Source organism: Ammospiza caudacuta, chromosome 16 (genome assembly GCF_027887145.1).
Source record: "Ammospiza caudacuta isolate bAmmCau1 chromosome 16, bAmmCau1.pri, whole genome shotgun sequence".
In the NCBI taxonomy this organism is placed as follows: domain Eukaryota; kingdom Metazoa; phylum Chordata; class Aves; order Passeriformes; family Passerellidae; genus Ammospiza; species Ammospiza caudacuta.
Window position 1 is genome coordinate 9,345,248 of NC_080608.1, and position 22,016 is coordinate 9,367,263.

The 22,016-nt window shown below is 43.7% G+C and overlaps 2 protein-coding genes across 4 annotated transcripts; both read left to right on the forward strand.

Moving 5' to 3' along the window:
* The first annotated feature begins 4,541 nt into the window (after positions 1–4,541).
* C16H5orf24 (chromosome 16 C5orf24 homolog) lies at positions 4,542–16,689 on the forward strand. 3 transcript variants are annotated; one of them, XM_058815063.1, is made up of 3 exons: positions 4,542–4,677; positions 12,049–12,478; positions 14,330–16,689. In XM_058815063.1, exons 2-3 carry the CDS (start codon positions 12,052–12,054, stop codon positions 14,368–14,370), a joined length of 468 nt encoding a protein of 155 aa, XP_058671046.1. In that variant the 5' UTR covers positions 4,542–4,677; positions 12,049–12,051; the 3' UTR covers positions 14,371–16,689. The 3 variants fall into 3 exon arrangements, with proteins under 3 accessions (XP_058671046.1, XP_058671045.1, XP_058671044.1); XM_058815062.1 differs by having other exon boundaries at positions 14,409–16,689; XM_058815061.1 differs by having other exon boundaries at positions 12,049–16,689.
* Positions 16,690–18,822: 2,133 nt separating this feature from the next.
* TXNDC15 (thioredoxin domain containing 15) lies at positions 18,823–21,721 on the forward strand. Its single transcript, XM_058815337.1, has 4 exons — positions 18,823–19,222; positions 19,722–19,885; positions 20,079–20,209; positions 20,877–21,721. Exons 1-4 carry the CDS (start codon positions 18,851–18,853, stop codon positions 21,071–21,073), a joined length of 864 nt encoding a protein of 287 aa, XP_058671320.1. The 5' UTR covers positions 18,823–18,850; the 3' UTR covers positions 21,074–21,721.
* Positions 21,722–22,016: the final 295 nt, after the last annotated feature.

The following is a 22,016-nucleotide window of genomic DNA, read 5'->3' on the forward strand; positions in this document are numbered from 1 at the left end:
TGTATATTTTTCAGAAACTGTCTTTCTGAATAGCTCTTCTGTTTTCTGCACTTGCACTGCTTCTGTGGTTTTTCTATGACAGTTAGCCTCATACTGTGTGGAGAAGAGTGATGTGAACAGCAGCTTGTACTTTTGTTTTTGTGCTGGAAATGCAATGCCACACAGCCCAGACTCAGTTAAGTAAGTCACAGTGAAGGTGTTTGGATACATAAGAACTGGAGCAAAATGCATAAAAGCTGGGGGAAAAGAAACTCAAATTTACAAATACACAGGAAAATAAACAATGGAAACAGGATGAGAATAAAAGTTCAGAAAAGATAGAAGATAGAAAAGCTCTATGTAGTTCTTGACAAGGGTGTCCATGGATCTAGACAAGATCTTTATAAACATCACGATTTGGCTGCTTTCCAGGGAATCTGCCCTGGTCAGATTCACGTTGCCAGCTGTGGGAAGAGCACAGGGCTGTGATTTTTTGGTTTTTCCTTTTAAATACACATAAGCAGAGCTTGCTCTGTTACCTGCCCAGGTGATAATGCTACCAGCTTTCAAGGTTGCCTTTATGCTCTCAGTGAGTGAGCAGTGATGTTTTGGGTGGATAAATGATAAAAGTATTTGGCAGTGGATCATGAATCACCTTTCTCTTGCATGTCACATAATGTGGTGGTGTCACTGTGCAGCAGGCTCACAGCAGGGAGGGGAGGCAGGGTGAGACCCCTGTTCCCAGCCCAGCTCCCTCATTCTCCATGCAAGTGACCCACCAGAGATTCAAACAGCAATAACCCCCCACCATCCCTGTGAAGGATTAATGCCCAAGTCATGAAAACAGGAGAGGCTAAATCCAGTATTTTGTGTGGGGGAAAAAAATTCACAGCATGATAAAAAAATTTGTGCTATTACAGTTCAGACTGTTATACTCCCTGAACTGTAGGGTTCATGGTGCCACCTTTTGTTTAAAACAGGCAGCTCAAGGCCTATTTTACATGCTAACTTAATGCTAAAAACATAAACCTGGACAGTGAGTGCTGATCACAGCCAGCATGTTCTGTAGCTGTTCCCTGTGCTGGCTGCTTGAGCTTTTACTTGTACAATTAAAGCACTGCAATTTAGTTAATGTGCATTTGGCTGCTAATTAAATAAAATATTCAGAGGCTAAAAGTACCATCTGTGGGGGCTTTTCATACTCAAGTCTTCCAAGTGGAAGCAAAAAAAAAATTTTGTTAAGCAAAGTTTTCCTGAAATTCTGCAATTGTGGCAGCCAAATATAAAACAAACAGCAGGGGCTGGATTTGGGATCTTCCTAAAATAAAAAGAATGCTGGAGTTTCAGGGAGTGAGAGAACACTTTGGTATTTCAGTCCTTCAGGCATGTTTACAGTTGTAGGAAATGGTCATGGCTTCAGCCAAAGCAGCGGCAGGGTTACAGCCAGGTACCTGTGGCTGTGAGGATGGAGCCTGTGGAGCTGGCCTGGATTAATTTTGAACTTTGTGCCATGGTCCTGATGCTGTTGATGGTGTGCTGCTGAACCCCTCATTTCCAAGGGGTTCCTCATTTCCAGTTTGCTGAGGTGGTGCTCAGGGTGAGCAGCAGTGGCGGGGGGCACTGAGGGTCCTCCCTGAGCATTAGCACTGGGCCCTGTGTGTGCTGTGGCCTCCTCACGTGATGCTCCAGGAATGCACTTTCCTTTGATTATTTTCCTTGACCCAGATCTCTTCCAAATATGGTCTCAGCTTAAACAAGTTTGTGTTCTTAGAGCCTGGGCGTTTGCAGAATAAATTCTGGCTTCCAGCTAACCGTGGCTGTATGGGGGAGTGGAGGCAGAGAGCAACCTAAAAATGCAAAAAGAAAAGGGGCACAGCTGGATTCAAATTTGTCCCAAAATGTACATTTTTGTACAATGTTTATAAAGTGCCAGGCAGGAAGATTTGTTTTCATAGTTTTAGCTACAGTGGAAGCAATTGTTTTTAAATAAATGACCATTAGTCTGAGTGATTGCCACCCAAACATTGGTTCTCTGAGACTTTTCATCTGAAACAGATTTAAATATTTTTCTTTACTGAGAGATACAAGATTGTTAAGCTGACCAGCATAAGCAGAGGTAAATTAATTAACATCTCAGATCTAAGTTGTTCTAATGAGCTAAGAAATTATTAATAACCTACTGCGGAGTGAGCATATGATTAAGTTATTTTGTACTTGGGCTATTCTAAATATGAAGTTCATCATCACAAACATTTCTCAAAATAATAAATACCCCATGGCAGCTCCTCTGAAATGAATGGCCAAGCAAGGAAAATGTTACACTCAGAGTTAAGATTAAGGATTTTCATTAAAACCTACATTTCCTCTGCCTGTGCATGTTAGCTAGGAAGTGAATTTGTAGAGATGACCAGCTCTGATAATTCAGTTAAATAGACAGGAGGCCATGGCAGTTCCCAAACTAACTTCTCCCTGTTTGCTCAGCATGCTCTGGAGCCCAGGACTGAGGAGAAGCTCCTGTATTGGCAGAAGAAGGAACTTGTGCTTTGAGGCCCTTCCTCTCCTTGAAAATGTGCATCCTTTGGCGAAATCTCCACTGAGAGAGGAGGAGAATGGCATTTTGTGGTTTGGATGTGGGAAGGCTCAACATTTCATTGCATCACTTATCTTACAGATAATTAATGCAGTCATTTGGTACCACTAATGAGTCAGTCCTTTAGAGGAAGAAAAGGAGGAAGAAGATCCACAACCAGAGTGCTTCAGGCCCTGGGAGCTGTGACAAAAGAAGACAGTGGCAGAGCAGTTTATCAGTGTTTGGTCCATGTTGTTATCAGCACAGTTTCACACAGGGGGACCAGGCCCTGTTGCTACCAGATGACAATTTGAGCTGGCTCAGCTGGTGTGGGTTTGCCTGGGGTTTGGTGCAGGGCAGTGACACAGCCTGGCCAGCACAGAGCCATGGCCAGTCCCAGATCAGACAATTGGATCTTGCTCTGCTCTGCCAGGAACAGCCTCGACAACAGCTGGGTTCCAGCTTCACAGCTCAGGATGGAGCCTTTCACTGCCTCACGCTGCACTGCCACTCCTCCAGGGCCTGATGGCTCCTGTTCTGTTGAGACGAAAATTTCTGCAGAAACCAGGAGGATAAGCCCAGCCTGACTTCATTACCTTCTAGATTAAAATATTGCAAATAACAGGACACTGAAAGGTATCAAACGGAACCATTTTTCATTGGCATTTCCAACAGGCGTTTGAACAGCAGAAAGATGAGCTTTGTAAATAAACTGAATCATTTGCTAAATCAAGCTAAATAAATGCTGCTTTTCCCTGCTGCTTTCTTATATTGCAAGTGAGGATTCCTGCATGCATTAGGAAGAAATGGCAAGAATACGAATCATCTTGGCAGGATGTTTCACAGCAATTTTTGGCCTGAAGAGCTCCAAGTATTGTAGAAATGGAATATCTTAGTGTTGGAGTACAGCAGTCTGCTCCTCAAACAACAGCAGGAGAGGAAAATATTTTTAAAAGCAGAATTAACCATTTGTGAAAGCTACAGGTTTGTTTCCTGGTCTTTTCTGCTTTTGTTATCTAAAACCTCATCTGAATAATACACAATATTTTTCAGGCTTTTTTGTGTGTCAGTCATTTAAGGACCAATGTAGTCATTCAGAACCTGGACCAAGGGTGCTCATGAAGGGCAGGAATCTGTTATAGTCATTAACAAATGTGCATTAAAAAATATGTTGGTCACAGCCCTCCACCAAGTAGGCAAAAGGTTGGATGGTGAAAGGTGCTGGGCACTTAAAATGTTTCTAAGTGATCTTTTTGTAAACATTTGAAGTTGCAATTCCTGCAGCTGCTGTTCCTGCTTGCAGGTATGAAATTGTGTTTATAAGGAAGTGCTACTGCAAGACTGAGCTCTTCAGAACAGGGATGGATGAAACAAAGCAAAGTATTTAATAACCAGCAGTCCCAGAGATGGTCCATGCCCGGACCCAGCCCTGTGTGAGCTATGCTGGGAACGGCAGCTGTTCCACTGCAGTCAGCAGGGAGCCAGAACTCATGGCATACATCCATGTCATACATCCTTCTAACAATTGGACTATTCCATAATGGACTGCAGCGTTTGGTGGAGTGGAGGTGATGGAGTCACCGCCCTTGGAGGTGTCTGAGTAAAGGCTGGAGGTGGCACTCGGTGCCATGGTGTGTGTGACGATGGTGTTGGTCATGGGCTGGGCCCGCTGACCCCAGAGTGCATTCCAACCCAAGTGAGCCTGTGTGCGTGCTTTTGACACAGAAGATACCACACTCCTTCATCCAGACCGCAGTGATGGAAGCACCAGTAATATCCACCCGCTTCAAGGGATGTGCAGGACCGTGCACGGTGCCTCAAGTCTTGCGCACAAGTCTGTGCCCTCACCGACCCCACCTCTGCCCGCCCGCCCCACAAAATGGCGGCGGCCGCGCGGCCCCGACCTCGGCGGGGGAGGGGCCTCGGCAGCCCCGCCCCGCGCGCGCCCCCGCGGCGCGGCCCCGCTCGGGAGCGCGCCCCGCCCGTCCCGCCGCCCGCGCCCGCCGCAGCGCCGCTCCCTCCCTCCCTCCCTCCCCTGCGCCCGTCCCCTCCCTGCAGCCGCCCGGCGCGGTGTGGGGAGGCGGCCGCTCCGCCCGCCGCCGCCGCCGCCGCCGCCCCGAGCCTCTCAGGTAGGTGCGGGTCGGGCCCGCGGGCCCCGGCCCCTGCTCCGCGCGGTGGGAGGCGGCGGGCGGACAAGATGGAGCCGCGGCCGGCGGGGGAGGGGAGCGGAGCGGAGCGGGGCTCTGCTCTCCCCCCTCCGCTCCCTCCCCGCCGCTGAGGGCGATCCCGCGATCTGCTCGCCCCAGGGTGCGGTGCCCGGGCCCCGCGGGGCCGTGCGAGCGGAGCTGCGCCATCGCCGCCTGCCCCGCTGTCCCCGCCCGGCCGTGCCCGGAGCCCGGGGCCGGGCCCTGTCCGTGCCCCCCGCACGGGACACGGGACACCGAGGGACACCGAGGCCACCCCCGGCGCCGCGTCCCTGGCTGCGGCCGAGGCGGAGCGAGCTGTGCCGCCCCTTTGTCCCCTCAGCCGGCCCTCGGCCGCTCCAGGTGGGGCTGGGCCCTCCTGTCTCCAGCCTGCGGCCGGGAATTGTTCCTTCCCTTCAGCAGCCGCGGCTCCGTGCGTGGGGCTGGTCTGTGTGCGGGGCTGTTTGCTTAGAGCGGGTTCCCGTTCGCGTGGGGCAGCTGGGTGTGTGCGGACAGCCCGTGGAGGTGTTTCCTGACACACCTCAGTAGCGGATGCCTTCACTGCCCTGCACATCTGTACCTGGAGAGCCTCACTGTGTCCCTTCTGTGCCTCTTTGCCTTCTGATATAACGCGTGTCAGTGCTGGGTATTCTCGTGTTCAGTTGTGGATAGTTTAATGCATTCTTGTTTGTGCATAGTTCTTCTGATGTAATTAATTAGTGAATAGTTGCACTTTAAATTTTTATGCAGTTCTCTGTGGATTAACAGTTATTTTGATCCATGTGGTTTTTATTTGTGTAAAATGAAAGGGTAGGAGGGGCACTTTGTTAAGATATTCTTAAATTATGGTTTATTTCTGTTTCAGTCTTCAGGTGCCACAGTTTCTCTTAAAATTTTGCGTGTGAGTCTGTAGCCATATCCCTGATGTTTTAGATGCAGCCTTAAATTAAAAAAAAAAATATCATGTTCTTCCATTGGCCATTGTTGAACAGATTCAACAAGTGGAGTCTGTCTTCCAGCTGTCTCACACAAGGACACTGTCGTGGCTGTGTTTGGGTGGGTGGACAAGTGTCCAGAGCCTTCTGCATGGCCCCATCACAGAGAAGCACTGTGAAAATGCACGTCAGCAAGGAGATGCTGGATCCATCTCTTAAACTTGAAAGTCCTTTTGTGGTAGCAGGCTAGGGAAAGGAGAGGGTAGGTGAGAACACCCACTGAGATGAATGAGCACCTCTTACCTCTGGAGCTATTGTTGGAGGCTGCAGCCCTGGGGAGAAGAGGGTGGGTGGGAACACCCACGGAGATGAATAAGCATCTCCAGCTCCTCAAAGCCCTTGTTCTAGGCTATGGCAAGGACTGCTCCTTTTTATTTGGGAATAGCCCCTTGAGGTGAATGGACAATTCACAAACACTAATAATCCTTTCTTTATAAAATCTACCTCTACCTGCTCCATCATTCATATGCATATTTGGTTTGCCTTGAAGTTTGGTAATTGCAGAACCACAGAATAATGAGGGTGCAGTTTCACCTACTCTCCTAAGCCAGTCTGTCTGGCCTAATGGCTGCCTCCATTCTGTGCTGCTCCATCCCCAGCTCCGGGGTTTTTCTCCGACCTCCATTCCCTGTGCTGTGTTTGGGACTTGTCACGCCTGTCATCCAGATCTCTGAAGTCCACTAAGACCATCTTTTTGAGATCTTGTTATTTTTTTTAAGTAACAGTACCAGGGAGTGGGTCAGTGGCAGCCAGTGGGTCCTGTGGCTTAGGCTGACCTGGCACTGTCTCTGTGCTAATGGAAATGTGGGTTTCTGTTACTCTCTTGCCCCTGTGCCTACACACTGTTGCTTTTGCTTTCTTGTTGGATTAGTTTTCACCTGGATCAGATCCCTGGTGTCGGTTTGTCCTGCTCTTGCACAATAGTTGGTATTGGCAGAAGGAGTGGTAATGTGGGAGAAGAGGAAAGGGCAAGATTGTCCTGTTCAGAAAAAGGGCGGATTCAGAGTGGTTTTTCTGTTGATTATGAAACCAAACTGACAGTTGTGCCAGTGTGACTGGAGGTGCACAGATAATTAAGTAATAATTAAATCATTGATGCCATCTTCTTTAATTTTTGTGAGGCAGTCTTAAGTCTTTCAAGGTGTGCTGTTCATCGTCATCATCATATATGATCTTGGTTTTGGGCTGGGAAGAAGTCAGCTGACGTGCTGATGTTAGCATCTAGTGAAACTCTGCCCTTGGATCTGGCTTATTTGGTTTTTAGGGTTAGAAAGCCTAACAATGACTTGTTTGCCTGGTTTTGCAATCAAATAACGAGTGAACCCTAAAAGTTCAGTTTACTTTACACTTAGCCTAGTGGTGCTTGCCAACATCAACTCTTTGTGAGAGCAGTTGAGCTTTGTCTGTAATACAAAGCTGTTGCTTAGGCTTTGGAGAGCTTTGTTTCTCCTGGGGTGTCTGAGTCTAAAGATTTGAACTCCCAGGGGCACAGAGGCCTTACCCAGCTTGCAGCTCTCTGCTGAGGAGCAGGAGGCACAGATGAAGGCTCCCACTCTGCCTGGCACGTCTGGGGAAGGGGAGTTTGAAGGGAGAGAGTGGGTGTTTCAGCTCCAAATAACTCTTCTCTTAACTTCTGGCATATAAGAAAATTACTCTGGGTCACCACTTATAAGTTGTTTATTGCTTGGAGAACTCCTTAATTTCTAAGAATAACCAAAATTCCAAAATTATTTGATTTGCAGTCCTGTGTTGTCATGTAGTAACTCTAGGAAGTCACTGCTGTAAAGAAATTATTTCTTACATTTCGGCATCTTACCTGGTGTCAGATGGTGAGAAAATAAACATATTATGCACCAACTGCAGCAAGGGCTTCATAAGCACATTGTGGAAAAGCTGGTTATCAAACTTCACAAGTAGATAAGATTTCAGTTGTAGGTTCAGGTGTTACAGTGTATGTTGTGCCACTGATAGAATTTAATACTTAGTGTTTTTTAAATATTTACATTTATGACTACTCCAGGTAAGGGACATCCTTGTGAAAGTAAGCAATTACAGGGTTTTAAAAACTGGGTAAGGCCCTACTTTAGCAAGAGTTAATGTGTAGAAAAGGAGCTGACAATAAAGGAGACATGTGAAAAACATTTAAATTGATAGAATTCTTAGTGAGTGATGAAAGGATTTCTCACACATGTTGTCCTAAGAGAGAAGAACAGAACTGACCCCATATTTCTGTTGTGGTCTCGAAAGGGAAAATATTCCTCCTGCTGCAGTTGCTGCTCAACCCCCCTGCACAGCAAAGGAGCCCTGTGAGGCTCCCCAGGGCCCTGGGGCTCAGCATAGAGCGTCCTTTATGAGGGATCCTGAACAGAGCCGGGCCTGTGCTCTGCTCCTGCAGCGTTCACTGGCCACAGTGACCTTCAGAGAGCTGCACAAATGATGCTTGTGGCTGCTTGTGTTGTTAAGGAACGAGTCACATACTTTGTGTGTGTTGGATGATGATGAAAATGTGCTGCTCCAGCCTCCCACGGCCCCATCGATACTGTGGAAACTATTGCAAGCTCAGCGGTGAAAAACCTCAGAAAAACGAGTGGGTGTTGGATACTAACCCTGATTAAAAGCAAAATTGGTGTGAGGAGTTTACCTTTCTTGGTGTTTCATCATTTGGAAAGATGTAATATAGGTGGACTTGGAGTTTAGTGCAGTTTTGCTGTGATTCAGGTGTGTTTTAGCAGAAGTGAGAGGCACTTGCTGAGTCAGGTCTGTTGTGGCGCTCACCAGGGCACAGCAGGCAGCCAGGGTGGGTGGGAGCAGAGCAGTTGCTGCTGCTTGTGCTGGATGGAGCTGATTATTCTGCTCAGTGCAGATAATGGCTCTCAGGTCCAGTTCTCAGTGTAAAACAACAACTGAGCAAGTGCCTGTTCTGGGGGCCTTGTGGACTTCTCTGCTTGTCAAAGGTTTCATCTTGTCTGCACTGGCAGCTGAATCATCCCCATGAAGAAGGCAAGGTACGATGTTTGAAAGCCAAAGATGGCATCACATCACAGCCCAAGAGGATGTTTTTATGTCATGTGATTTAAGTAGCTTTGATATTACAATTTTGTGTAGTGAATAGGTCATGAATGGGAATTTCCTGCAGGAGGAAAGCCTGGAGAGAGAGAGGGGCCATAACAATAGTGGGAGCCTCAGCAGCTGTGAGCCAGAGCTGTGTGTGAAGCTGTATTTTAGGGATATGAGGGGGTCATGACCATGTCCAGACATCCCCCTGTAGCAAAGCTTTGTGGTCCCAGCTGGATTGTCCTGTTTCTTTCTAGCAGTGGTGGAACTCCTGTGCTTTGTTGCACGAGAAGCTGCCTCTCTTTTCCCAAAGCCAGCTTATCCAGTGTCTCCTCCCTTCCCCAGCACTTGTAGGGATATAAATTACCAGGCACTCAAAGATCCATACAGAAAATCCTCCACAGTCACTTTCCAGGGAATCTTTTTGAAATACAACTTAATTTCCCTGTTGCAGTGCCTCATCTTAATTGTTTGTTGATACAGAGATATTCTGCCAGTCAGTTAAATCAGTTTAAAAACTGATTTGTGTAAACTGTTGCAAATATTTTTGCATGCCTATTTACAGGTTTAAAATGAGAAAGTTCTATCTTATTGGAAACTTTTTGGAGGGTTTTATTCAAGAATGATTGCACACAAAATTGTATGTGTTTAGCTATACAATTTAGCTGGAGTGTAATTTTTAAATTGGCACAGCTTTGCATTTTATACCAATTTTCTTTTATACTGTATATCTCCCTGCCAAGAAACCTGCTTCCACTCCATAGACTCTCTACATTCTTTTATTCCCTACTGTAATGTGAATGAAGGAAAATTGTGCTGGAGATTCCATGTTAGGGTAATTAAGCTTGATTACAGATTTCCTTTTAAAAACTTTTCAAAAAAAGTCTTAAAGAAGATAAAAGAGGAACCTTGGCTACTACTTGAAATATGCATGGTTTGTTGAAAAATGGTGCGGGGGGGGGGGGTGGATTAAAAAACCCTATTGGCAGTCTTCCACTGAGATTGGGGGTTTTATTAAGCTTCTTCTAGAAAGAAATTTTAAACAGTTACTGATTTGTACTGTCTTTCTTCATTCATCCATTCCAGTGATGCTGGTTGGTGCCAGATGGAAGGTAAAGCATCATCAGGCAGGGTTTGTGTGAGAAGTCAGTGTTTGTCAGTGGTATTGCAGTAGACACAAAGCACATGCATATGGTGATGAAGCTCCAGCATTCATCAGCTACAGCAGAATATATTCACTGTCTGGGAGTGCTTGTGATGGTTCTCCCCCAGAAAGAGGGATGGAAAAATCCCCCAAGTGTAATGAGGGGAAGAAGCAGAGAGTAAGAATGTACCACAGGAGTGTGAGCCTGGTTGGTCTCATGAGAAATAGCAGAGGCCTCTGCTTTTATTCAGTGCCTTCTCCCAGCTCTGGGGTGTTCCTTGTGTTTGTTCCTTGGATGCTGGGCAGCTCAGCTGATCCTTCTTTGTGGCAGCTGAGCTTGGAGCAGTTTTTTGGGGCCAAAGCCAGTATTCCTGTGTTTAAAATGAGTCCTGAGACAAGAATGCTGCTCAGCACTCCAAGTGTTTCTAGTGGATCAACAAACAGCTGAACAGCCTTTCAGAGCTGCTGGGCTTTACACTCTCTGCTGCAAAGGGACATTATAGAACCCTCATGTTTGTAGTTACATATCATGAAAAATCTCAGGTATTTTTTGTGATAATTGCAGGCACTTTTCTAGTGGGGTTAAATAAAGGTAACAGTTTCTGACTGAATTGTAGAAAACCCCAAGCTTCCTTCTGCTTTGCTGCACAGATCAGTCTGTCTGGTCTTTTGACCTGAGCTTATTTCCTTTGTCCTTTGCTAAGTGCAGGCTTGCAAACTATTCTTAGTTGTTTGGCTTGGACGTTAACAGCTGCAACAACAATGGTTTCACTTTTGTTCCACTGTACCCCATGAAATGCACCAGGATTGTAGCACGTGGATTATCTCTGCTAGAACATCTAATATTTAAACTATATAGCTATCATAATTTCACTGTTTGACATAAACTCATATTCATATATTTGCACAAGAGTAATGCACACTGTAATGTGCATTTGACAAGCCAGGGTAGATTGAGTGTTCCAACAGGGAATGTATCCTTTGTAATCAGGAGAAAAGAGCACGGGGATTTACTCCAGGGTAAATAGACTGTGCTGTGTGCTTTCTCTCTGGCTGGCAGGAAACATTTGTAACTGCCAAGTAAATTCAGTAATCAATGGTAGAGTTTAAATTATGTTGCTGTAGGTGATATTCCATAGCTATTGTAGGAAAAGATAATAAATCTTCCAGACCTTATCTACTTGTGAAATTTAACATGGGAAGTAATTTTTGGTGTCTTAAACATGGCTGTAAGACATAGAAATACTCTGAAGAGACAAGTATTTATTGGCTTAATACTGTCTTCAACATGGCTAAATATTATTTTCTTAGACTTTGAGTATTTGCAGCTTACTTAAGTTGTAGAACCAGTATAGTTGAATGGAAGATGTAATTGCTTTATTTCCCAGAGTTGTTGGCAATGCCAACAATACCAACATATCTCAGTGCTGGCATTGCTAGCAGCCTGTACGTGCTCTGCTAACTAGGACAGCAGTGGCATTTCTGCAATCCACCATCTTGTACCTAGTTACAAATTCATTTCATCCCTCTGCTTTCCCAGCTATGGCACCATTGTGTTGCCAAATGCAATGTGTTTCTTTCTTTGACATTAATTGTGACATGAAATAAGAAAACTGATTCGCACTTTATTCTTTTGCTGCAGTTAAGCAAAAAAAAAAAAATCTTTAGGATCCTGTATCTACTATACCAAGAGAGATATAACATATCTTTCTTTGGCTTACAGCTGAGTCACATCAATCTTAGAGCCAGAACAACTAAAATTTAGATGCTACTTGGTTAGAAAGGTTTTGGAATCATAGATGAGCAAATTGTAGGTCTTGGTTTCTGAAATGCTGTTGTTCAGTTTTTTAGCTTACTCTGCTCTAATTATACCTATGTGAATAATATGTGGTTTAAACTCTCCTTTTTAACTATGTGTAAAGGTTACTGTGCAGAACCTCAAGTGAAGGCTTAATAAAACTCATTTCAAAAGTAATTTACTGACATTAGTACTGTTTACTAAAAATAGACAAAGTAGTTCGGACTAATTGATGAAACAGAGGTAGCTTTTGAAAGATTCTCTTTTGTGCAACACTGCAGCATTATGATATATTGATACATATTTCCCTCTCCTGTTTCTGGTAGAAAATGATGCACCCTGTTGCCAGCAGTAATCCAGCCTTCTGTGGGAGCGGCAAGAGCTCTTGCCTGAACGAAGACAATGTGAGGGCTGCGGATCAGTTTGACCTCTACGCCACGCAGCAGAGCAAGTACAGCCACGCAGTCAGCCACAAACCCATTGCCTGCCAGAGACAAGATGCCTTGAACGACCCCCACTTGCAGACCACAAGTGGCAGGAATATAGAGACAAAAGATGAACTAAAGAAAAAGAAAAACCTGAACCGCTCCGGGAAGCGCGGCAGGCCGTCAGGGACCACCAAATCTGCAGGGTACCGAACCAGCACAGGGCGACCCCTGGGGACCACCAAAGCAGCTGGATTTAAGACAAGTCCAGGCAGACCCTTGGGTACAACTAAAGCAGCAGGATACAAAGTCAGCCCAGGCAGACCTCCAGGTAGCATTAAAGCTCTATCACGGCTTGCAAATCTCAATTATACTTGTGGCAGTGCAGCTTTTCCTTACCCTATGGTGCATAACAGAGGAGTCCATGCTGCTGGGGAAACTAGCAGCAAAATCAAGCAGCCTAATGAATGAAGGGAGGGAATGAGTAACTCCTTACTAATCTGCTTTATGCTGATTTTGGGCATGTTTCTTGAGTTCTCTTGTACTGTTTGCTTAAGTCTGAGCTTCTAGATTTTATTTCAATAATGCCATAACCTACGGGTGCAATTAATAACTAACAGAATGTTGGGAAGGCTTTGGTTTAAAAAGGCTTCTGTTGATTTAAAATCATAATTTATAAGGAAGTCTGAAATTATTCATTATGCCTTGGTGTCAATACTTAAGTAATGTCCATGTCCCTAGTTTTAAGTTCAGTTTCTCATAAATCTAGATGTGTGGTTGTGCATTAAATAATTGAAATAAGGAGGACAGAAATTAGCTGGCTGATGGTTCATGATGTGGCCTGTCCCACAATAAGTAACTTAGCCAGTTAAGTTCTTACTTGGTAAGAAAAACTGATAAAGGTGCAAGCCACGTTTTCCACTTCTGCTGGACCTTCTACAGACCTCAGATAGACTTACAATAGATTTAAACAAAAAAAAGCCAACCTTTTTTTCTAAAGTGATTTCCAGTGACTTTTGTTTCTAGAGTTGTAGCATTAAGTGAATTTCAACTCATCCTCTAATAGCATTTTGGGAGATATTAAAGAAACCTGAGCATTTGTACAGTGCATTACAGCTGCACAGAGCCTTACAAAAACAAGTTACTTTGCCATTAGGTGAGAGCTGTTCTTTTGGGTACACTGTTACAGGATTCTGCTGGGTAACTTTGAAATGCCTAATAATACATATACCAAACCACAAAGAATTATTTGGAATTTGAAATATTTTATAAGAAATTAAATACTGTTCATTCTAGTTAGGCACTTGATTAATATTAAACAGTATGTTCTTAAATCTGTAAATAGCTATTTACTCTGGCTTTTGCCTTTCAAATCTGTGCTTAGATGGCGACAGTTTAATAGCTTTTAAAGTAATAACCTATAATGTTTACAAATTAAACTTTTTAAATAGACACTGTTGCCAAATTTTTAGACTCAGTTTTGCCAGATATTTGCTGGAAATAGTTATTTCATTGTTAGACATTTATACTATATTTAAGTTATGGAAGCTTATATATCTACCAAAGGACACCATTTTCATCATTTACAAAAGCAAACTGTATAGCTGATGCAAACAGGATGCAGTTTACTGCACTGCTAGATCCCAGATATAGAGTAATTCATCTATGCATGCAAGCCAGAAAAAATGTTGTTGGTTAACTATAAACACCTTTCTTGACTCAAACTAAAACCTCCCCTCCTCCCAAAAGAAATATTCCATTTTTCAACTGGGTGTGTGTAATTTTTTGAAGTGTGGGAGAATGTGTGAGTGTGAGTGTGTAAAATACTTTCATCCAGACTTCAAAAGAAAAAAATAATCAGTCCTCAGTGTTACGTATTGTTTGTTCAAAATTAATTTTCCTTTTTTTTTTTTTAAATCTGGAAGAAAGTTTATGTTTAAGTCATTTCACATATGAGATGACTTTATGATAAATTCATAGTTTGAAATACCTGGGGAGGGGGAATATGTAGAGTTTGCATATTTGGGGGAGAATAAAATTTGGGTTGAGCCTGTGCTGAATGGGTAATGATGGTCATTTTTGTTATCATAAATGCTATTCTGGCCTGCTGTCATTTTGACTAGACCTCTTGCTTTCAGTGATGACAAGAAACAGATGTCATGTTTCATACCTTTTTTATCAGGAAAAAAGCAGCAAGCCTTCAGGTGTTCCAGTGATGCCTAACACATTTTGAGCTGGACTTTTGCTGTACTTTACAATAGGTGTGTTGAATTGTTTTGGGGGAACTCTGTATGGACTGGCAACTAAGACAATGAACCTCAACTTTTACTGGATGGCTCCTTAGTACGTGAACTAATGGCAGCTAAATTGCTACTAAGGAATAGTTTCTTCATGCTGAAGCTCTGAAATCCAGTTGTTCTGTTCCTCAACAAACTCTCAAGTCTGAAATTTAGCAGTCTCTCTCAGAAGATGTAACTTCTGACACATGCAAAATGCTAACGTGAGTTCATTCACCCTCAGGATCTGTGTTGTATTGGCTGTTTTTAATCAGATAATTTTTCAACAAAAGACTGCTTTAAGTTCTTTCCTGAACTCAGCTGGGCAAGCAGTCCTCTTCAGCTGAATGTGTAAGTGCAGGAGTGTCACAGCTCGCTGGCAAGGAACGTGTTGCATGTCACCACTGTCCCTTGGAGAAACTCCACTCCTTACCTCCTCCTGCTGATCCTGTTTGCTCCTGTCCGTTCCTCACTTGTGCATCCACTCAATGGTGCTGTGCTGTGTGTCAGGAGATAATGCAGATGTATTGCTGTTCTGCTAGTATCATTTGTATTCAAGTATGCTGATGAAATAATGAAATCACCTAAGCAATTTCTGTTCATTACAGTGGTTATTAATTATATCAGATGAAATATAATCCCAGTAAAAACTAATTAATGTTGTCAGTTGTGAAATGATGAGCATCAAATAGAAAAGTGTTCAGAGAGCCTGCAGTGCTGCTTGGCGCTCTGGATTGAGGAAGGAGATCAGAAGTGCACTGCTGGTGTTTCCTAATTCTGCTTTATTTTACATCTGACTGGAGTTTACTGGTGCCATGCAGTGAAGGGAAAAACAAGAGGAGATTCAAAGTGACTAGAAATGGAATTTTCAAATGCTTCTGTTCTTCCTATGTATACTCTGCAGAATACATTGTGCTTTTTTCAACACTTTTTTTTTTTCCATGAGAAACACTGAAACAGCATGTTAATGCCTAAACTTTATTAGTACCAATGGGAAAACTGGCATTTTCCCCCCATAGTATGAAAACATTACTTGTAAGGTAAATTGCTTATTTTATATTATATATCATAATTCAGCTATTCATAAGCTAGGATCACTGTTGTGTGTTAACACTGTTCAGAAGACCGACATGTCAAGTTTAGGTTTTAATAATTTCTTTTAATTATCAAGTTTCTAATGTCTTATTTATACATAAATGAAATGTATTAGCTTGCTATTATTCCTTAATGATGCTATAAAGTTCACTGTTTAAGATACATATAGTAACTACTATTCATTTTCTTGATTAAATTTACTTAAACTTTAAAACCAAATAATTTTGCTACTATAAAGTCTTGCACTGGACAGATTCAAGATGCTAGCACCATATTTTGGCAGAAAAAAAATCAGATACGATCAGAAGCAGCTGACTTTGGTATCAAAGATGGTATTTTTAAAATCAGCACTTAGCTTTGTCATTAAAGCAATGTTCTTTATATCTTGGATTTAGTTTAAAGTAATCAAATTACTAGAGCCATTAAAGATCTCTCTTCTGAATGAATATATTTTCATTTTGTCTGAAGGATCTTAATGTTCAGTCAGGACAAAACGAAGCCTTGTCAGTGAAAAGTGATGTATCTGTGAAGAGAATTACCTGGAACTACAATACACTGAGTAATTCAGATGAGAATTTAACTCCCTTCCCCATTTTGAAGAGCTTTAAAAGGCAGAGCAATGTGAAGTCATTTGTGCAATGGTTTCATTAGCTGTGGCTCTGCTGGTCTTTGTTATATGTATAATAATGTTTCATGCTCCCCTTAGAGTTGACAGTTAAAACAGCTGATAACAATCATAAATACTTGGAACTGCAAACTTCATTTCTGATTACAAAAAGTTTATTCTTCTCTATTTTAATGCATATATTTTAACACTGCTAAATATATTTATGACTTTAGTAGACACTAGACCTTTCTCCTTGTGACTTTTTTTTGAAATAGAAGAATCTGTATTCTGAAATTTGAACCACTTTCTGTTCCTTCAGTCTTGCATCATTTGCTTTTCCACTGGTTTACTTTGGGGGTAACAGTAACCTGTTAAGTAACTAGTATCAGCACCCTGTCCTCTGCTGTAAAAAGCCTGATTAGATACTGTGTATGTTTTTATGTCCATGAACTTGAGCTACTCGTGTGCAATTATGTGTATGGGAATGGAGTAGTGTTCATGATCTGTATTTACATCATCATATGGATGTATATTTATTAATAAAGTTAATACTTTAAAACCTAACTATTGCTCCCTGTTTTTTTTTTTAATACCTTTTAAATTCTGGCTGAAGATGCCAGTTGACAGCATTACCTACTTGTTACGGACATGTTACATATATTTACATTAAGGCAAAAAGATTGAGTTGCAAGATGTCAGGAAATAGAGGAATGTTGCTTATTTTTGAATGAATTGAAAACAACGTGACAGTAACTTAATTGTACTTGTCCTTTCACTCAAATAGAAGAAAAGGGAGGAAAGGAGCTATAGCCCTCTATGGATAAATAGTCAGCTGCTAACTTTTCCCTCTGTTGCACATGGAAATCAAATTGAAAGTACTCATAAATAAAGTTTTCATGGAATGGTGATCATAATTCATTATTCTGTGATGAATAAGACATATATATCCCTGTATTCCAAGAATATTTGTGCTGTGGCAGAAAGGAGATTATGTTAGGATTAAATTCACAGTAAGAAATTGTTTTCAAATTGAAAATGCTGTTTTGACTAAAACATAAGGAGAAGGGGGAATGGGGCAGCTTGTTCTCTGCTGGTCTGCACCAGTTTGGATTCCCTTTGTGCTTTTGCTTTCAGGCTTGCTCTGTATCAGCTCATCTAATTAAATGTTTTCCCTCTATGTGCAAACCTCATGTTTTCTATTTTTAGATTATTATGTCCTCATTATTAGTGCTTATGCAAATTGGACTTTGAAAGAAAAAGCTTCAAGCGAGAAAATGTGTGCTGTAAGGAGTGACACAGTTGGAGAACTACACCTGAGTAAAAACAAAGCTAAAAATATAGTCTCTGTAATAAATGACCTGCATCTTCATTTATACACATGTACTTGATTTTTCCTGCCCTTTTCCCGTGTGCATGCTTCATGCTCCCCTCAGTCATGACTTTCAGTTTTTGACAGATGCAGAATTTTGGCAAAATCTCATTGTGCACTACTGGCAGTTTTAAGGAAGCGTGTTAAAAAAGATAGCAGCACTTGAAGTAATGTGGTAATTTTCAAAAGTCCCAAATAGTCTTGAAGCTTCACTATTAAATGGAAATAAAGTAAAAACTAATTCTGCAACAGGAAAAATACAATGTCCTAAAAAGGAATATGGGAGTATTTATCTTGCCTTTCTGCTTGGGAGCTTTGGTTGGTAATCTGCTGGACAAGAACTCTTTTATTTTAAAAATACACCTTTAGTTTGCCGCGTTTTACCCGCACCCCAGCCTGCTGTAGGTTAAGGCACAGTTTGTGTGCGAACAACTCTCAAACAGCGCTTCCCTGGCCAGAGTGGGAGCGGGCAAATCCTTCACCAAGCAGTGCGGCTGTGATGAAGTGCTGGGGCTGCAACACGCTGGTAGCAGAGCAGGCTCTGGGATGAATCCCAGGCACTCGCTGCTCAGTCACAGCAGCCTGCCGAAGCCATGGCACTTGTCTCGTCGCAAGAATTTCCGTCCTGAGCTAATTCAAATCAAGGGTGAAATGACTCCAGCAGCCCGACAGCTGGGCCAGGCAGCGGCTCCGCTCACCGCGGGCTCAGCCCTGCAAGGCGGGGTCACAGAATCATGGCATGGTTTGGGTTGGGACCTTAAAGAACATTTTGTACCACACCCCTGCCATGTGCAGGGACACCTTGCACTATCCCAGGTTGCTGCAAGCCCCGTCGAGCCTGGCCTTGAACGGTTCCAGGGATGGGACACGTTCCAGGGATGGGGCAACCACAGCTTCGCTGGGCAACCTCTGGCAGGGCGCACCATGCTTACAGTACATTTTTTCTGAAAATAATTTTGGTAAAGAATTTTTTTTCCCTAATATCTAATCTAAACCATTCTTCCTTGTCCTGTCACAACATGCGCTTGTAAATAGTCTTGTCCCATCCTTCCTACAAATTCCCTTCAGGTACTGGGAGGCCGTAATTTGGTCACCCGAAACTTTTCTCTTTTCCAGGCTGAACACCCAATTCGGGGTTCGGCGGGGCCGCGAGAAGACTCGGATAGACCCAGCCGCTTTGTGTAACACGAGCAGGGCCCGGCCCCGCTCCGCTGCCCCACCTCCCTCAGACTCCGAGGGCTCTTCCCACGGAAACAGGAGCGGCAGCGGAACGGGAAGTGTCCCGGGGATCCGGCGGAAGCGCTCGTTGTCCGGGGAGACGCGGCGGCGGCCGCCGGGACCGGGCCTGTGCGGAGGATGTGGCGGCTGCTGCTGGCGCTGGCCTGGCTCGGTGCGGCCCTTCCCGCAGGAGCGGCGGAGCGGAGCGGCCCCGAGCCGGTGCGGTACCGCACGGCCGAGATGGCGGACGCGATGGTGGGCAGCGAGGCCCTGGGCGAGCAGCCAGTGTTGCTGTCGGCGGTGCCGGCCGAGGCGAGCGGCGGCCCGGCCGGGGCTTGCGATGGCGATGCGTGCCCGGCCCGGGAGCAGCCCGTGCTGGAGCCCGTGCTGCCCGCGGCCGCCGAGGAGCAGAACGGCACCGACAGCGCCAGGGCTCCCAAGGTGAACTGCGAGGAGAGGAACACGACGGGCATCGAGCGCTTCACGCTGCAGATCCTCAACGTGTCCCAGGTACAGTGAGCGGGCCCGCTCGCTGTCCGCTGTCGGTGTGACCCCGGCTGCCTGCTGCCCTCAGTGCCTGACTCAGCGAATTTCCCTGGGTAACGTCCTCAGTCCTACCGAAACAAATATATGACTGGGCAAGGAGGCTTTTTGGGCCATTTGGAGCGGGGAAAAAATGGAGTTAGGGCTCTCTTCATGTGCCTGTGTGTTTTATCTCTGTGCCTGCAGGGTGCTGCCAGCTTTCCTGCTCTGTGAACTGGTGTTTCTCTTGGAAATCGTTAATGGCAATTAGTGCCAGCTCTTTTCTTGCAATGGTTATGTGCCTGTATATTTTTAGGTAACAAACTTTTAAAATTACTTTTAAAAAAGGTTATATACAGTTCTCCACCTGTTTTAAAAAGTGCAGCTGCTTAATCAGTATTGCTAGGTATCTAATCAATTGCTGAATGCTGCATCCCAACCTGTTAAATATGTAATTGTTCATGTTTGCTCTCATGCTTTATCCAAGGACCTGATGGAGTTCCTGAACCCAAACAGCAGTGACTGTACGTTGGTCCTGTTCTACACGCCGTGGTGCCGCTTTTCTGCCAGCCTGGCACCTCATTTTAACTCTTTGCCCCGAGCATTTCCTACTCTTCGCTTCCTGGCACTGGATGCATCCCAGCACAGCAGGTAACTCACACCCCCTATGCTCTAGCTGCAGTTCATTTCTGTTAGCTTTCAGTTTTATAAACAGGAGTGATGTTTTCTCTACATAAACTGACAATTTTATTTAGTGAAACTGACACTTTCGGTATTGTGACTGTCTCTAGTTCTTCCTCCAGAAGATTTAATTTCCTTCATGCTTTGTTTTTTCTTTTTGTAGTTTATCAACTAGATTTGGAACTGTGGCTGTACCAAATATCCTTCTTTTCCAAGGTGCTAAACCTATGGCTAGATTTAATCATACAGACAGAACGCTGGAAACCCTGAAAGACTTCATTTTTAACCAGACAGGTGTGTAAATCAGCTCTGGTTTGCCAGTGGGAAGAACAGGCTGGCTTTAAGGTCCAAATTGGGCTTTCCTCTCCCTGTGTACCCTGTGAGGACTCAGCAGAGGTTCCCTTAATCAGTTGTTGCTGTGAGCTGGATTTCAGCCTGTGCTGAGAGCAGAAACTCAGCTCCTTGGGCTGCTGTCACAGAGCAGGGGGAACAGTGGGGTTTAGCTAGAGAGGCTGCCAGAAGGATGGAGCATTATCTTCCTGCCCAAAGATTTAATTGAGAATGAAATAAATTAAAGTCTCTTTGTCACTCAGCTAGCTCTCTTCTAATCCACACTGAAGTGCTATCTGGATCTGTATTTCCAGAAATGCACAAAAATCAGATTCCTGAAACACTCTAAATTAAATTTCCATGCACTGTGAAACTCTCACAACTTATCTAAAGCTGTTCTCTGGGAGGACAGAAGAAGCCTTCTCCTGTTTTGCAAATGCACATAAAAATCCCTAAGTTTTTATATCAGTAAATCATATCCTGGGTACATGTTAATGTACAAGGGTCATCTCACCAAAATTTTAGTCTACCAGAGTTTGAGCCTTAGACAGAGACCACAAACAAAGCTCCAGATAAAGCAGCCTCTCTGTATTTAGTGATTACGATGTTGACCAAGTGCTCTGTTTTTTAGGGATAGAAGCCAGAAGTGATGTGGCTGTGACAGAGGAGGACTGGGAAGGGCCCCTGCCCAGTGTTCTGACCAAGGGCATAGACTGGCTGCTGCTGTTCTCTGTGCTCTTCCTGGCTGCCTTTGTCATGTATGCCACCGTCCGCACCGACAGCATCCGCTGGCTCATCCCGGGACAAGAGCACGAACACCAGGAATAACCCCAGGGGTTCAAACAGGGACAAAATTTTGCACTTATTGGTAAAGGGGGAATTTTTATGGACTAGAAGTACCTAAGAATGAACTGTTGAATTTGTTGGTTGTAATTTATAATAATGACTAAAAATTGGCTTTATTTATGAGCTGCCGAATCTGTGACAAGCCCATTTGTGGCGATTCCAGTGGTAAGTGAACAAGTATGAAAAAACATGAACTGAAGTATTTATTAAGCTGCTCTGATTGACTTCTTTTTAATGGACTTTGATGTAATTAGTGTTACAGTTCTAATTTGTAGATCAAGGAAGATTTTTACATCACATTGGTCTGTGCATGGCACTGCAAGGCAAACACTGGTGAAGGGAGGTGTTGGTACATTACTTTGACTGTCCATAAAATGAACTATGAAGATGTTTTAAATGATTTTTCACTCCCATGGAGGTGACTGTTCCCATCTCTGGCACTGGGGTTCAGTGCTGGTTTTCTCATCTGAGTTTTGACTTAGTAACAGTTCTTTATGAGATTTAGAGTCACTTCCCAAGCTCACTTCACTATTTCTCTTTGTGTATACAACTTATTTACCACATTCTTGTTGGATGAAATTGTATTAATTGTCCTTTAAAAAAAATAAATAAATCAGGTTTTTAGTGTAACCTTCTAAGTCCCTTTCTTTCAGAAGTAAAAACATGCAATTTCTGAACTACAGCTCACCTGCCGAAATTAGCAAGACCAGTCTTGATGTTTATTTAAATTTCTAGTACCATGTTTGCTAGTTTCACACTCTCCACTTGAGGCTACATAAAGAATTTATGTTTTTTTTTTAGTTATGATTAGTATGGAGGGCTTTGGATAAGGTATGGACTGGTATGTTGTGTGGATTATGTGACTGCATAAAATCTATCATAGTGGAGGCTTGCCAGAGTATCCTAATGGGGTGGTTCAGAGAGC